Raw genomic sequence first — 15,687 nt, forward strand, 5'->3', positions numbered from 1 at the left:
GTACATATCTAAAAACTGCATTGTTCAGTCTTTACTACAGGACATTGCCCTTCAAAATAATTTCCCCTGCCTTTATGATACTTTTAAAACAAAATCTAAATCTAAAGCTGAACATACAAAACTAAAAGAAATATTTTTGTAGATGTTTTCTTTAAAAATTTACTCTAAAGCTCCCTAATATGTTGTAGCAAATAACTGATGGAAAACAGGACTACTTTAGAAAATAAAAAAGTTAGAAACTGTATATTATTATACAAAGACTCACAAATTTAGAAATACCTGTGAAAGCTATGCATTTACTGAAGCAATTTTTGCTTTTCATTGTGCTGCCTTCTCATTGCTACCATTTAATTACTTAACTGTTGTCCAGGCTTTCTCCTTTTACCCTGGTAAAAAAAATGAAAGATGTTTCTGTATATAATATTCACCATCACTCAGCAAGCATCTATGCAGAATTGCCTAATATACAAGCTATGTAGAATTACTAAGTGATTTTTTTAATTGTCTTGTCTTTTATTGTTACAACTTTTATTGTAACAATATTGTGCATTTTTATTGTACGGCATGAATATGAAAGATTACCATCATATCTAAAAATCACATATGAAAGTAAATTTGCATTGTGCCAAGTTAATAATACGAGTTTCTTGGTTTTTCTGAAAATCAAATCATGTATTATTTTGACATCATCACGTTAATGCATAAGAAAGTGTTGCACTGGACTGAAGCCACCTAACCAGCAGTTATTCTGTTTTATGGCATCAGCCAGGTTTCAGAGTTTTTGGTTTGTTTTCTAGTGAAAAAAACCCTCCAAAAGAGAAATTTTCCAGTAATTTAGGCATGATTTTGTTTTACATAAGTCATGGCTTGAATTACTCCAGTTTCCAAACCGGGGTCTTGTTCCCTCTCCCTAATCAGTATCTTCCTGTGGCTGGTTTCATTGAAACAGATTCATCTGTGGTATATATAACTGAATTAAAATGTTCAGACCTATGCTGTACTTCAAGTGTAAGCCATTTGCTCAGCAGTACACAAAATTCAAAGGCAGCACAAATGCTGCCCCTCAAGACTCAGCAGAGTAGTACTGTCAAGCAACAGTGGCTGGACTGTAGCAGCAAGGCTTTATATTCTCACCTTAAAAGAGACATCAATCAGAGCAAACCAGTCCTTAGGAAATGCACAGCTTGGAGAATCTTGGGCATCACTTGCCTTCTAAAAGCAGGCTGCCAGGGACTTGCACACCATAGCGGTTTTAGAGAAAGCAGAAGATACAGGGCAGCCTTCCCTCTAGGAAGGTCATGGTCAGCAAAAGTGCCTGAAAGCACTTCAAGGGCCCATCAATTTTCAGTAGGGGCAAGGCCACTTTGAGTCTTCTCTCCAAACAGCATTGCAAAAACTACCAGCAGCAGGAGCCCCTCCTCCTGCATACTCACTCCCAGCCACAAAGCTGGGTCCATGACCATCCTTGGTCTTTTCCTTTTCAGATCTCACACACACGGTGCTGTGGGCAAGCAGCAGCAGCACCTCATGGGCACTGCAGCTCTAACCCAAGTGGTGCGGGGGGCTGCTCACGTCTTTCCAGCTATTGCCTCCAGCTGCTGAATGCTGAAATGTCTCCACATTTTGGCAGAGGTCATTTTTGTAGCTCTTCACTGCAACAACAGGGGCTAGAAACACACTTTTACTCACCTTAAAAAAAAAAAAAAATAAAATAAGAAATCTCCAAGTACTAGATCCCCAAACCTCTGCCTGATTTGAGCTGTGGCTTAGGCACATACTGTTCCACAGCAGGCTAAAGACAAATTGATTTTGCTACCAATAGGGATGTAGTTGTCCTGTACCCACAGAAACGAGCTAGCTCTTAGGGCTTCCAAAACACAGCCCTTGGCTTTATATTCCTGCAGCCAACTGGCAGCCACAAAGACCACTATAACAGTGACGTTTAGAAAAGCATCCAAAATATCTCTGGCATTACTGCTGGCTTTATTGACAGCAAATTTGATTAACCAATATTTATCAGCCACTAATAAAGCTGTTTTAATCTGCATAGAAGTCATATCAAACTGCAGCATGACAGAAAAAAAGATAACACTAATTTGTAAGGAAAGTACAAGTTTCAGTCATTAAACAAAAGAAAAACAGTCCATGTTCAGAAAATCATTACAGCTGAATTGACATTACTGAAGGGCAAGCCATCCAGGTTAGGTGTGTGTCCAATAATACTGATAGCTGTTCCTAAGGCACAAGCAGAAATGTCAACAGAGTTTGATATCAGTTCAGCTTAACTTATATGACAGCAGGCAACTACAATTTTATTTATTTTTAAACAGGAGTTTATAGACATTCTTGTATCTACATAAATGTCACTCAGAAAATATTAGCTGGAAGTGTCTTTAAGAATGTCAAAAATCTGTTATCGGGATTATGGAAAAATAGGTGCTTTTATATTCATTATAGTTTCAGTACAGTTTTTAGAAATGTCATTTTGAAATGTCTTTATTTTAAATTATGCCAGAACCTCACAAATCTGCCTTCCATCAGCTGGATGAAAAATTGGCACTATTTTTCATTTCTCAGGATATATTAAACAGTAGGCTCCACATTGCTGAGATCAAATGTTCTTACAAGCTATGAGCTGAAGCACCCCAGACACTCCGGGATGTTACCTACAAGTGACTTGTCCTGCCAGAGCAGCCAAGACCCAGGCTGCCGCAGCCGTGGAAGATGCTGCTGGCAGCTGCTTCTCGACAGCCACTGGCTCCTGAAGTGCTTTCCTCCATCGCTCTGAGAGCACCACAGTCACCATTTTTCTTGGAATGCCACTTCAAGTAGCACACAGGCACAGGACCTTACATTAATGGTCAAGTTTGGTAATTAATCTGGCTGGGCGACAAGGGGAGCATCTACTGCTGCAATTACTGGAGCAGGTTTTGGGTTTGTGCATTTGCGAAGGAAGGTTGCAGGCACTCAGGTCTGGCTGGTTGGTCTCCAGTGGCATTCTGGAAGGGAACTGTGCACTCAGGCAAGCTGCAAAGGAAAGCAGAAACCTACTGCAGCTTACCACCTCATACGGATTGCCATGCGTAGAGTACTGTCATTTCAACTGTTTATATTTCAACTTTTAAACACATAGGACGAGGTTTTCAGAAAAGCTCTGGCTCTACTCACAGGGACAAACTCTGAGATGTCAAGACCAACCAAACTCTTGGGAGTCACAACAGAAGCCAACAACTTTAAGAGTTTGGTTTTAAGTGCCAACATTTCTCTCAAATTTATATCTCATATTTCTGAAGCATACAGGGTCCCCTGAACATCTGAAAGCTTTTGGAAACCCAAGTCCTGAGCTTTCCTGCTGTTCTCCATTCTGTGTACTATTTTGTCAAACCTATGTTACTTATTTGGCTGAAGAGTAAACCATGCACAATGAAAAACAGACACAGATTATAGGCAAAATAAATATTTTATTGGTTTAATATACACTCTTTTTTAAGAAATCAGCCCTTGTGTGTGTCTTCCTAACACAATTTAAAATCTTATAAACTTTTTCATATAATATTGTTATAGTTGAAACTATTTTTGATTAAAGACCTTGACATAGTGTAAAGTGTTTTAGTAGATGGAAATGGCAAAGGAGTAAAGAGATTCCAAGCACAGCAAAAAGGGATATTACATATCCACTAAATGTCTGTTTGACCACATAAAACTCCCAATGACTTCCAATTTGCTCCACTGGAACAAACGCATGCTCACCAGGCTAACTGAAAATATACTCAGTGAGGAATGGGCAAGGAAAAGAGATCTTTTTCCATTTTCCCCATAATACAAGCAAGGTCGTTCATCCATTCTAAGTTGTACATCCTAATTGCTTTCAGAAGATCAGTACTTTTATTGCATTTTGGTTAATATGAAGCAGAAGAGAACTTCTCCTGGTATGACTGAGAGCAGTCAACACAAACACAAAAAACAGTGCTTAAAATAAGGCACTTTTCTACAGAAGGATGGGCAAACAGTAAGGAAGCAAATAAAATTAGTTAAAAGTTGTCTTCTACACAAAGATAAGGCTTTCAGTGTCAGAACTTTAAGTAGTTTTAAGTAACCTCATGTCATTCTACCACTCTGCTAATAGTAACCGCCCCAAGAATTAACAGCAACTTTTACAACAGGATTGTTTCCTTCTTTTGAAGTGGCACTAAGTAACAGCAGTGGAAACCATTATTGGTTGTTTCAAGCTCTTAAAGTGGATCAGTTATTGCACAATAAATACCTCATAGAGGTCAGTGTTTTTTTGGGGGGGTGGGGGGGGGGTGTTGTTGCTTTTTTTTTTTAAAAAAAAGCTAGGCTGAATGCATGTGTGTTATTTATAAATTGGTTACGTCTGGAAATCTTCAAGTTTCATGATGCATCATTAGACAAAGAAATTAGCTACATAAAAATTTACATCAGGGTCGTACAAATAAATACAAAACCTTTCAGCAAGCCACAGTTTTGTTGATGCTTGAAGGAAAGTAATGAACTAGTTAAAGTGTCTAAGTCTTTATGGATGAACTCAAGGAAAGGTACACATCATAGAACCAAGCGTCGAATACAGTAGCCTGTCTCAGCAGCTTTAACATCTCCTGAAGCAAAAATAACTTGACACTTTCGCCAGTGTATGCCTCCCAAAGCAGAATCCCACAGCATTTCGGACTACATTCAACCTTATGGAAAAGAAAAAGCAAGATAAATATCTAAATTAGATTTCTTGAAGTCTGCTTGTTATGCTTAAGTATGTATTTTGATATTTTTCATATCTAAGGCAGGCAAACTACAGAAATCCTCTCGCATGATGCATTCACATGTGAAGTCATCACGGAGCACACTTAAACCAAAAATCAAGGACCACTGCATGAAAGGTGACAGTAGAATGGGCCAAACTATAAACCATCTGATTTTCTGAACCTATCCAGGATTATCAGTATCCTCTACATTTAACAAGCTTCAATTTTGATCACTTATATTTCAAGGGGAAAATGCAAACAAAGCAAGGGTTAAATTAACAACGTTATTTCATATGATAAAAAAAATAAAATTAGGTTCTGGCAGATTCCCAAAGATTACCTGTAGTACCAGTTTCATGGCTGTGTATCTTGTTTTGCAGTTGCAGATTTGCTTTGGGGCGATACAGCTGCTAACAATCCACTTACTATTTCTCGTCTTATTTCACCAACAATAGATTCCTTAATCTGAAAGGGATTAGCCAAAGTTTTAAGGTCAGTAAATTATATAAGCAATGCATGAAACTAAATTATATTGCAGACATGTTTGATATTACTGACATATGAAAACGTACACCACCAAAAAGTCAACTTTCAAAAAATGCAAATGGAAAAATATAAGAGGGTTTCTCTTGGAAAAATATGTAGGGAATTTTAGAGTTCTTGCAAATCACAAAAATGCAAACCAAACTAGTTTTATTTTTCCAGATGGTAAATATACATATGTTTTACATTTAGGATAACTGGTTTTATGTTAAGAAAAAATACACTTGAACTATGCAAAGTTCTGAAAATAGCATTTCAGGATATATACATCAAAAGCACCCCGAATGCTCTGCTTTTTGACATTAATTGTTATCTCTTGAAAAGGAAGGCAAGACTGATCTGCCTCACAAATGGATTACGCAGTAGAAAAGGTCCACGTCCAGGAACATGAACTGCTGTTTTCACATAAATCAAAAGGAGATGAATCCTAATTACATACTTTCAGCAGCAAAGAGACAGAGAACTTCAACAGTTGCTCACATCATCAGTTGGCCACTGGAATATGATCTATGCCAGCAAAAACTGTTTTTCACAGGACTGTGACAAAGCATTTACCCATTAAGTTTTACATAAAACAAACGAAGGAGTTACTACTAGCAGGCCCCTGAATGTAGCTGAGGCTAGAACAAAGGAAGAGCAGAGCACTGATGGCTACAGTAAAGGAGACAAAAGAGAAAAGGAGACAAACCACAGTTCTACAAGAGCATATTATGCCAGAAAGGAGCAGGGCATGACAAAGAAAAATCATACAGGCTGCTCGGAAGTACAAGAAATCTTTGGTACTAACTCATTTTTTGGATGGTCTTCAGGAAGGACTAACAAGTCAGATGTGGTTCCATGAACAGGGGAGGACAATGACGGTGAGAGAGTGCAGGGGGCTAAGAGACAGAGCCTGGCTGCCGGGGTCACTCACAAAAGCACTCATCAGCCCACTTAGGCAATACAGGTTTCTTTTCCTTATGAAAAGGGCAAATAATCTTCTGGCATGAATAACTGGTCTTAGACTAAAGAAAATACTGTTCACAGTGTCATTTCAAAATAGCTTTCAAGTGCCTGAGTAGCTGTAATGAACATGAAACTCGATGCCAGAAAAAAAACTTCTAATCCCAGTTTTGCCAGTAACAAATCCCTTCATGTTCTGATGCCCCACCAATACAACAGGAATAATATTTACTCAAACCCAGCCTTCCCACTGGCCTTGTCATGTCTGTGTAGCCCTCTCATCATGTTAATGAACATCTTGCAATTATTCTTGTAAGTTTCCCCTTTTCCTGGTGCGTCAAAAGGATTAAACAACAACATCAGAAGGGTGACGGCAGCATTAGCAACAGGTTATTTATCCCTTGTTCTCACTGGCAAGCAATTCGATCCCTAAACCGTTAGTGGCAAAGTTCCTCATTTTATTACTACTTTGCATCAAGCAGAAATTCAGAGACTATAATATGATTGGGAAACAGGTTTCCAGTTGGGTTGTTCGCTGATTAACTGACAAAAAGAAAAGCTAGGGTGTAACAGGACCTGGTTTACTGACAGCTGCAAGTCCTGAGGATATCTATGCTGATACACACAGAGATGTACAAAGCTTTAGGACCGCTGTCAATGCAGTAAGGGCTTTGGGATTTAGAAATGTAGGCACAGGGAAACCTGCCACGCAGCACCCCGGCTGTCCAGCAGGCTACTGTCATAACAGAGCCTGGCGCTGCTCTCTCCACTTTTCTTCTCCAGTATCACACAGGGTGGGTCTGTGAGCACACTACAACACAGTCATTCTGTGACCTTCTCTTGACGGATAGACAAAAATAAACTTCACATCCCAAAGAAAACTGATAAAAGCTTCCCAAATTAGCAACTAAACAGTCTAGCATGGCAGACAGTCTTGTGGTGAGGTGGAGACTGGAAGAGAAGTGGCTCCAGTTCTATTCTCAGCTCTTCCAACCACTTCTGGCTTGACCTTGGTGGATCACTTGAGCCTCTCTGCTTCTCACCTTCCCACCGACACGACAACAAGGCCACCCTCTGCTGCTTCTTTTCACTGTCACTGCTTGCTCCCTCCTTTCCAGACTCACCAAAGTCATCCCTGCGTGGCAAGCAAGCCATCAATTCCTGCAGTGACTCAGCCCCATGCGTGTGTCATAACAATGGCCAATGTTTGCCTTTTTCATTACAAATGATTTAGGGCAAGGTGCACCTTCCATTTGCCTGCTGCCAAGGCTTCCTCCATACAAAAGACAGAAAGCAGTCAATGAACGCTCCACTGGTATTTTTAGCAGCTGAATGAAAAATTGATCATTTGAAAGTGGAGAGAACCAACTCATTACGATACACATACTACATTGATACAACACTAATATTCAATATTGCATTAATAACACAGTACCACATTCATGGATAATTTTACTACAGAAAACCAGGGATCCTTCTCCCTGCAAAAGAATTACCATCACTGTAATATTATGTTGCTGCTAAATAATGAACGGATTGGAAAGTGAAATGTGCCACAGTGGCAATTCTGGAGATGGGTGTTCTTCACCTACTGATGGAAAATGGGCATGAGGCTTTTCACAGTTCTCATACTCCTGATCTGAGGTATGTTTTCTATAATTAAAAGAATTATTTTCCACTCTATTTTCTTCTTGTGCCACTTCTTCATACAGCAGCTGGAGAGTTTTTATGTTCAAGATAGTAAGATGAGGAACCTAATGCCTGCACAAGGCAAGTATGAACAACCAACAGACATTTTTGATCAACGCTAACATGGATTTGAACAGAAAACAGAAAAAAGAAGATTCTCTATCAGACCATCTGTCTGTCCCCTAAAGACCCATTACAACCTCTTAAAACAGATGTTCACAGGAAAATCTTACATTTCTTTAAAGTATAACTTCATTAAATGTCATTTACAATGGAGAGCTGTCAACAAAAACAAAACCTGCATTCCTCTTAAGCAGAAAGCTTGTTAAACTATCACATCTTCTAAACTGCAGAAGAGCAGAGTGAGAGCGCCTGGTGGCACTCCTAGAGACACTGTGACCTACAAATCAAGCAGTAAGTGCTTCATGTGATACTCCAGTGGAGGTCAGGCTGTATTTTCATCAAAACAAGAGGGCCACTGTTTGGCATTTTAACATTTCACGTTGTTGAATGCTTTTCTGTGGGAGTTAGTCCATTAACACTAAAAGTTAACACCATGGGGTTTTTTAATGCCAGCAAATAGTTACAGGTCAAAGCTCACATGCATTACAACCCACCCAGGCATATTCTGAAACACTGCCTGACTTTTCTTTCCCCAACCCGAGGTCATGCAGCTACAGAGAATGGGAAGAATAAGCAAGGATTTAACATTTGTGAGTGCACACATCAAGAATGCAGCCTACCAGATTTTTCTTTTGATAATGAAATTGGAATTCCTTTTCTAACAACTGGGCTACTTAAGGAAGACACGTTTCAATTTATGCTCTGTTTTAGTTCTTATGAAATAGAAAAGATTTTTCCTGACCAGTATTTAATAGCATATTCTGGCTCTGCAAAAACTACCAGGTGCTTCGAGCCAGTGCATCTTCCCTCTGACCTGCAAAACTTCTCATGCTGAGAATCTGAGCCAATCCGAAACTGGCTGCCAATGAAGTTAAACCAAAGGACAATCTCTCTGTGTGCTCAAACATTTACAAAGTGAGGCAAGCTCAGTTATTTGCTGACTGCTCATCTTTGAACAGTAGCCTCTCAGTTTACTGCAGATTCTTTCAGCATTACAATGTCCTCAGTGCCACACAACCCAGAGAACAATCTCTGTGCAAAGAGTACACATCTTTATTTGCTATCAATTAATGAAGTTGAAGAGGAACTTTCGCACAGGCTAACCTCAGAGAAAATATTGACTGAAATAACTCTGTACTTTGACTCCAGCTCCCTTTATTGTCTCTGCTGCTTTTACAGCACATTTGAATTACAGCTCTCTCCTTCCTCTCTCCGTTTCTCCTTTAAGAACCCTGCACCACAACACCACTCCTCTGACACGCAGGTTTTTACAGAAGGGCTGGATACAAATGCAATATCCTGGCTTCACTTCAGAATCGGCAGCAAAATGCAAGGTGTGATAAATATCTCATGTGCAAGTCTTCTCTGAGCATTAGGCAAGGTATCGCTTTAAAAAGGCATGAAAGGAAAAAAAATGGACCAGAGAGAAAATTTGGGAAGTCTGGGAGTATGCTTGTGGCTATGCAACATTCTTTGCACTCTCAGCTCTGGTTATTTATGGAGTTACCCAAAGGTAAAGAAAGTAAATAATTTCACATGCTTCCAGCCATCATGTTCTGTGAGAACACTCCTTAGTAATGCTCTACTGCTTCACGATCTGACTGTGCAAGTGTAAAGTGCCCACTGCATAGCAAAGCCCACAGTGAGTCAGCCAAGAAAACATCTCCACTTCGCAGAGACAGACACAGCAGAGTCTTGCGGTTAGACAATGAGTAAAAGTATACCTTATGGTCCAGTACACTGGGCCTCTTTCTGTACTGAGAGAAGAAGGATGAAGGTGTGGCAAAAGATTCCTCTGAGATCACAGCTCCTGTTTTATCATGAGATGAGCGGCCTGCCTCTCATCTGTTTTAAAGACACAGCTAAGGCAAAGCTGGTTCCAGTTATTCACAGCCTCAACGCAAGCAGACCTGGATGGTACCACAGCATTACAGTCTGGCCTGTTGTACGTTCCTGAGCATAACACCACTCCTGGCCTTTCGAGTGGTTTACAGCAGCACCACACAAAAGCTTCAAGGGACGAGCTAAAGGCTAAGGATTCAGGAGAGAATAAACCCCACAGGTCTTCAATCCCCATTTCTGTATTTACAGCAGAGAGCTCACTGCACTTTGTCCCAGGCACTGCTCTTGAGAAACAACAACTTTATTTTGCTTCCTTTTCCCATTTATACTACTTGCCATAAGGCTTTCTGTCATGCCACTGACAAACAAAACATGCAGTTCTAGTCCTGTTTTTTAATCTGGCACACAGGAAAAATAACCAAGCACCCTCCACTTTCATTGACTGCCAATAGAACTAGTCCAAAAGCACTGGTCCAACATCAGTCTTAAAGTCTGAAATAACTTCTCATCTGACTTCAGCTTGCTTCACACACTCCTACAGTCCTTAGTGGTTTGGGGTAGAGTGACTAGGAAAGTATTTTTAACATTTACTACAGAGTTGTTTCAGAAACAGTATTTCATCAATCAAATTAACTCCAACCTGGCATTTTAGCAAGCAAACATGACAGAAATTTTCGCTTGGGAATCTGAAATACTGCGTTTCAGTAGTAATGTAGTAGAGATGGCAAATTAATTCTCACTCAGACTTGTAGCAGCAACTAGCTATTAGTTTATGTGCTAACCACTATCACTGAAAAAACATCTGCTGCTTTGCACAAGAATATAACTGTGGCTTGAACACCTAGTGCAAGCTCTGAGCCTTCAGAAATAGTACAGTAACAATATGGAGCCTTGGCTTGAGAGGGAAGAGAAAACCCCAGTGGCCAAGAGTTACAGATAGCCTGCCTTTAGGTTTCAGTAAACACTGTTCAAACATCCTAGATCTCAGCCCTTCCCACCTCACCTCCCGTATGACTTGCTGCAGCTCCTCCTGCTCCACAGTTTTGTGGATTTCATCAACCGAAGGCATGAGAGGGACTTTTTCAAGTTTGTACTCCACCTCTGGCTTGGAGTCTGCAAACTCCTCAGAGCTTTCCACCTGCTGTCCAGCACCTGCTCTCACGGGGGGAGTTGGTGTTAAGGCAATGGAGGCTCGGTATAACTTCTTGCTTTGACTCTTAGACCTTCCTGTTAGTTCAGAGGATCCAACACCAGCTTTTCTACCTGTGTGACCGGAGCACACTGAAGAGGAATCAGAGTTTCCATGGGAGAATACAGACTCTGTACCCTCTGCTGGGAGAGTTTCCAGTCCAAGATCTCCCAGTCCTAAACCCAGTTCAGACTTCAGAAATGACTGCTCTCGAATAAGTTCGGAGACCTAAGGATTCAGAAAAGAAACAGTCCCAAATAAGCATATTCAAAAGTTACATACAGACACAACTATGCTTTCTTGATATTTATTCAATCACTTACTCATTCCCTCCGTGCAACAAATACAGCTGTAAAATAAATACATGCTTTGCCTTTATGACTGCAACAAAGAGGACCATAAAAAGGAATGGGCTTTTTTGAAAGCCAACATAAATACAAATTGTGGCAGTTCCCCAAGCCACTGACTTTTGCAATACGGATGCATCCTGGCAGACCCATTGACAGAGACACACGTAAAGGCTTGATTTTGTTTTTCTTTGCTAAAACAATTCAAATTTGTTCTTTCCTTTCTTCAGCCTTTGAAGTACTTGTTTTCAGTAGCATAAAATGCACAGAACAATGAGAAATAATTTTCCCTAGAAAACTCACCATGCGGTGATTGTATCAACTAAATTCAAACATCTCACTTCTACATATTCCTCTTAAAAACAAACAAGACTTCACAGCTACTTACACCTATGGTTAACTTTGCTTAAGGGAAAATGCAGCTGTTCTCAAGAGAACTACTCAAGTGAGTAAAGTATTTCCAAGATTATGTGTCAAATGAATCTCCTGCAATCTTTTTTAAGAAATCCCTTCCTGGTGGTGGTTCTTAGTAAAACATACAGCACACAACAATTACTTACTGGTTCAATGACATTCAATGGAGAAGGGCATGACAGATTATCAGCACTTCTGCTTCCATACATACCCTGAAAAATTAAGTCAAGTTAATGTATTAAGGATTTTTTTTTTTTGAGCTGTCAGAAGCTAATACATAAATATGTCATGTCTCAGACAACCTTCTGTAAAAGCAGAAACTTGGAGACAGGAAGCAAAGCTGGTTGGAGAAAGTTTATTTCAGTCATTTTTAAAGCTGGTCCTCTTCTATAAAAGGATTTACAAATAAAAAATATTTATATGGCTCAAAGAATGCAAGTTTGGCTTCAGATCACAGTAATATATTTTCTTCTTCTTGGGTTTCAATTTTTTTCCCATGACAAAATACTGAAGAGGAAGATGTGGCCTATGCTTGTGCTGCTTCTGCAGAAGAGGACTGGCTAAGAAAGAGGAATGAAATCTAGGAAGAACATATGATACTTTTCATCTGTGCTTCTTTTGTTTGGCTGATGACAAAATTGCAGCAGAAAAAATAGGAACAGTCTTCCACTGAGTGAAAAAGAAATAAAAGCATATCACCATGCCACCAATAAACATATGCAAGTGTCTCTTATCCCCCCTCCTGTGTTTCTGGGGAGTGTTTGTGGGAGCAGAGCTTCTCCCACTGTTTGGCAGGGAGCCACCCATTCATCCAAAGGAGCTACAAAAGGCAATGGAGGAAAAAAACTGGAGATGACAAGATTTTCCTAGTTTTTTTTATTCCATGGATTGGCAGAGCTAGTGGGGAAGCATACCCCATTTCTTGGGAAAGAAACACTGTGCATTTCTCATCTCTCTGCTCTCATTTCATAAGTAAAAAAATCACTGTAGGGAAACTCCAGAAAGACCATCACCATCCCCCAAGGATTTTAGACACAAGCACTACCTATCAAAACTGTGAGAATTCAGGGTCATGATGAGGAAAAAGAAAGCATTGCCAGAAGAGGTCTGAAATCTCAGACCTAAAACCCCAGAAGATATGTACTGATACATGTTAATACCAAGAAAGTCCCTCTAGTCACACACCTTTTCCCCAAGATGAAACACTGACTGAAAATAATAAAATATGACCCCTGATAACACACAGAGCATCATTAGATCCCCTAGATACCATCCTACTGTAATAGTTTTAACAGCTATGAGTTATTAACATTACACTGAGAAAACATATAATCTTGTTGTAAAAGTAATACTTACTACGTGTGTCTGAGGTCTGTAAGGTGAAGACATGTGCAGACTTCTCAGCTGGTCTTCCAAAGCAAGCAGACGTTCTTCTAACTGCATCTCTAACTCCTGTAGCTCCATGCGGACAGACTTTCTCAAGCTCTGTAGCTGATCAGCTTCGTATCTATACCAAGTCCATCACAAAAAGAACAAGGGCATTCACTGCACACAGGGGGAAACTGAGCAGGACAGTCCTATGAGTAAAGGACTTCATACAAGGGAATTCAAAGTGGAACACAGAAAATTCCTCTTTCATGGAAAAATTAGCTGAACACCTAGATGGAAAAAAGTCTTTCTCCATTTGTAGAAAATATATATTGCTTCATGGAGAAAACTAAATAACAGAGTACCACAGAACATTCTCCAAAAATGTTAGCTTTAAATGCTTAAATATATGCAAGCAGAAGAAATTGGCATTTATACATATATCCAACCAAATCCAATTTAAAGCCAGTAACAAGAAAAATCACAGAGCAACAGAGTAGTTACATATTACTTCTCCTGTGCGGTTCTAGATTCCCAAGCAGTCGCAGTGACATTTTGGCCAGGACACCACTGTCCAAGAAAGCCAACTGATTTCAAACATGTTTACTTCTAATGTGATTAGTCAGGAGCTGATTCAACTAAAGTAAATATATAAGCAATCTTGAAAATTGTTCCAGATCAGCTGCCGTTGCAGTTCATGGTGAGTACAAGCACATAGAGACAGAATATGAATGCCATATGTAGCCTGCTGAGTGGCCACTGTAAGCTGAAAAGCATCTGAATGCTACAATGTTCATTCTTTATTTACATCTAAAAAGATGGGAGGGGCAGAAAGGGAGAGAAACTAAGGTGAAAATCTTTAAGGCTTTCTCCCCTCCAGTATCCTCTGTTCAAGCATCCTATGATAAAAGTCCTTAAAATCTACAGCTGTAAAATCACTTTAGAGAGGGGATGAAGAAAAAAATAATCAATTAATGAGAAATAGGGATTATAAGAAAAAAGAGGATAAAACTCTGGAATGAAGAAGTATTGAGAAGAGAGTAAACAAGTTTCTGGTAAGAACTCAGCTCCAACCCTGTTCAAATTGAAACTAACAGATTTCTTGCTCTGATTTCAGGAGCAGCAACACATTTCCTGAAATGCCAGAGTATTTTCTCTTTTTTTTTTTAAAGATCATTTTACCTTTCCTCTTCTGTCATGTGCTGATAAACTGTTGTCTGTTGACGTAACATAGTCAATTCCAAATCCATCATCTGGGTTCTGAACAAGTTTAGATTTCGCCTTACCACTTGTAGCTCCTGGAAAGTATTCTGTGGGGGGAAAGAAAAACCACCTAAAAATATAATAATGCATTACATGGAAAAATTGAATTTAAAAAGTCTGGGTCCCATAACCACATTTGCCCAGATGTGCCCTTTGAGCCAATCAGAACCTCAGCAACTTCTGTATACTACAGAGGCTGCATGTTGTGAACTTGCAATAATTCAAGAAAACAACATTTTTAGACGTATCATACAAGAAAACACATTCAAGGATTTCCATGTTTTTAAAATAATTCCTTTTTAATGTTATTTGCAGGATGGAGTCATCTGTTGTCTCTTGAGAGTAAAGACAGGGAACTGCCCAAAGCTAGCACAATCTGTGGTGCATTTACAATGTTTCTTTGTATTTTATTTTGACTAAGTACCACTACATGAACAGGGTCACTTACTTCATAGAGAGGTAGAACGGATGATCTCTGAGTAGTGTAACTGGTGGCAGCTGAAAGATCCTGACCCCTCATCACCGGGTACTAGGAACGAAACAAACAATTTGAAATGGGAAAGCCAGCAATCTCCTTTATAAACTCATCTTCTCAAATGTGCAGATACTCCAAAAGCAGACATTGTTAAAACACAACCTTTCTGTCACTGTGATGTCTGCTACCTATGTAAATATTGTATCAGGAAAAGGAAACCTTACAAAACGGCAGCACCAGCTCTTACCTGAACCATGTGCACCAAAGGTCTGTAACACATTTGTGCTGCAGGTGAAAAAACAAATTAATCCTGTCCTGAACCCAGTAAGTAGAAATAAAAGCTAAGTTTTTCTGCTCCGGGTATTTTATGCCTGAAAACTCAGTAGTCTGGACTGTCTTAGCTAATGTTAAAAACTCCAAAACCAGAACTGAGCAAATTAAACTGTGTCCCATTTTCAAGTCACGATTACAGTCACATTTGTTATGGGCTTTTGCTCAGATAGTTTGGGGTTTTTTTGTTGACTTTGTTTTTTAATCTCACTACATTGCCTACATCCAAAGACCCCTGCATGCTAATGATCTCTCATGACAACAAGATTGTTGAAGAATTTCTATTTGCATGTTGCATCAATATATGAAGCAACCAGATAAAATTCAGGGGTTGTTACATGTAGAGACATGGCACAACAAAGAACAGTGGAAAGAGCAAAAACATTTACCTTTTCAAACTTGAAA

At 39.5% G+C, this 15,687-nt stretch overlaps 1 protein-coding gene across 2 annotated transcripts in view; it reads right to left on the bottom strand.

Annotated features, from left to right (window-relative positions):
• Nucleotides 1-3,441: 3,441 nt before the first annotated feature.
• The window catches only part of ITPRID2 (ITPR interacting domain containing 2), a 42,337-nt gene continuing 30,091 nt past the window's right edge, over nucleotides 3,442-15,687 (bottom strand). For both annotated transcript variants that reach the window (XM_074873053.1, XM_074873052.1), the window contains 7 exons: nucleotides 14,926-15,006; nucleotides 14,397-14,524; nucleotides 13,203-13,353; nucleotides 11,993-12,058; nucleotides 10,900-11,313; nucleotides 5,098-5,222; nucleotides 3,442-4,697 (listed from right to left, as the gene is read on the bottom strand). In XM_074873053.1, coding sequence (XP_074729154.1) covers nucleotides 5,112-5,222; nucleotides 10,900-11,313; nucleotides 11,993-12,058; nucleotides 13,203-13,353; nucleotides 14,397-14,524; nucleotides 14,926-15,006 — 951 coding nt within the window. In that variant the 3' untranslated portion in view covers nucleotides 3,442-4,697; nucleotides 5,098-5,111. The remainder of the gene's footprint in view (nucleotides 4,698-5,097; nucleotides 5,223-10,899; nucleotides 11,314-11,992; nucleotides 12,059-13,202; nucleotides 13,354-14,396; nucleotides 14,525-14,925; nucleotides 15,007-15,687) is intronic.

The sequence above is a fragment of the Strix uralensis genome, chromosome 6, assembly GCF_047716275.1.
Source record: "Strix uralensis isolate ZFMK-TIS-50842 chromosome 6, bStrUra1, whole genome shotgun sequence".
Taxonomy (NCBI): domain Eukaryota; kingdom Metazoa; phylum Chordata; class Aves; order Strigiformes; family Strigidae; genus Strix; species Strix uralensis.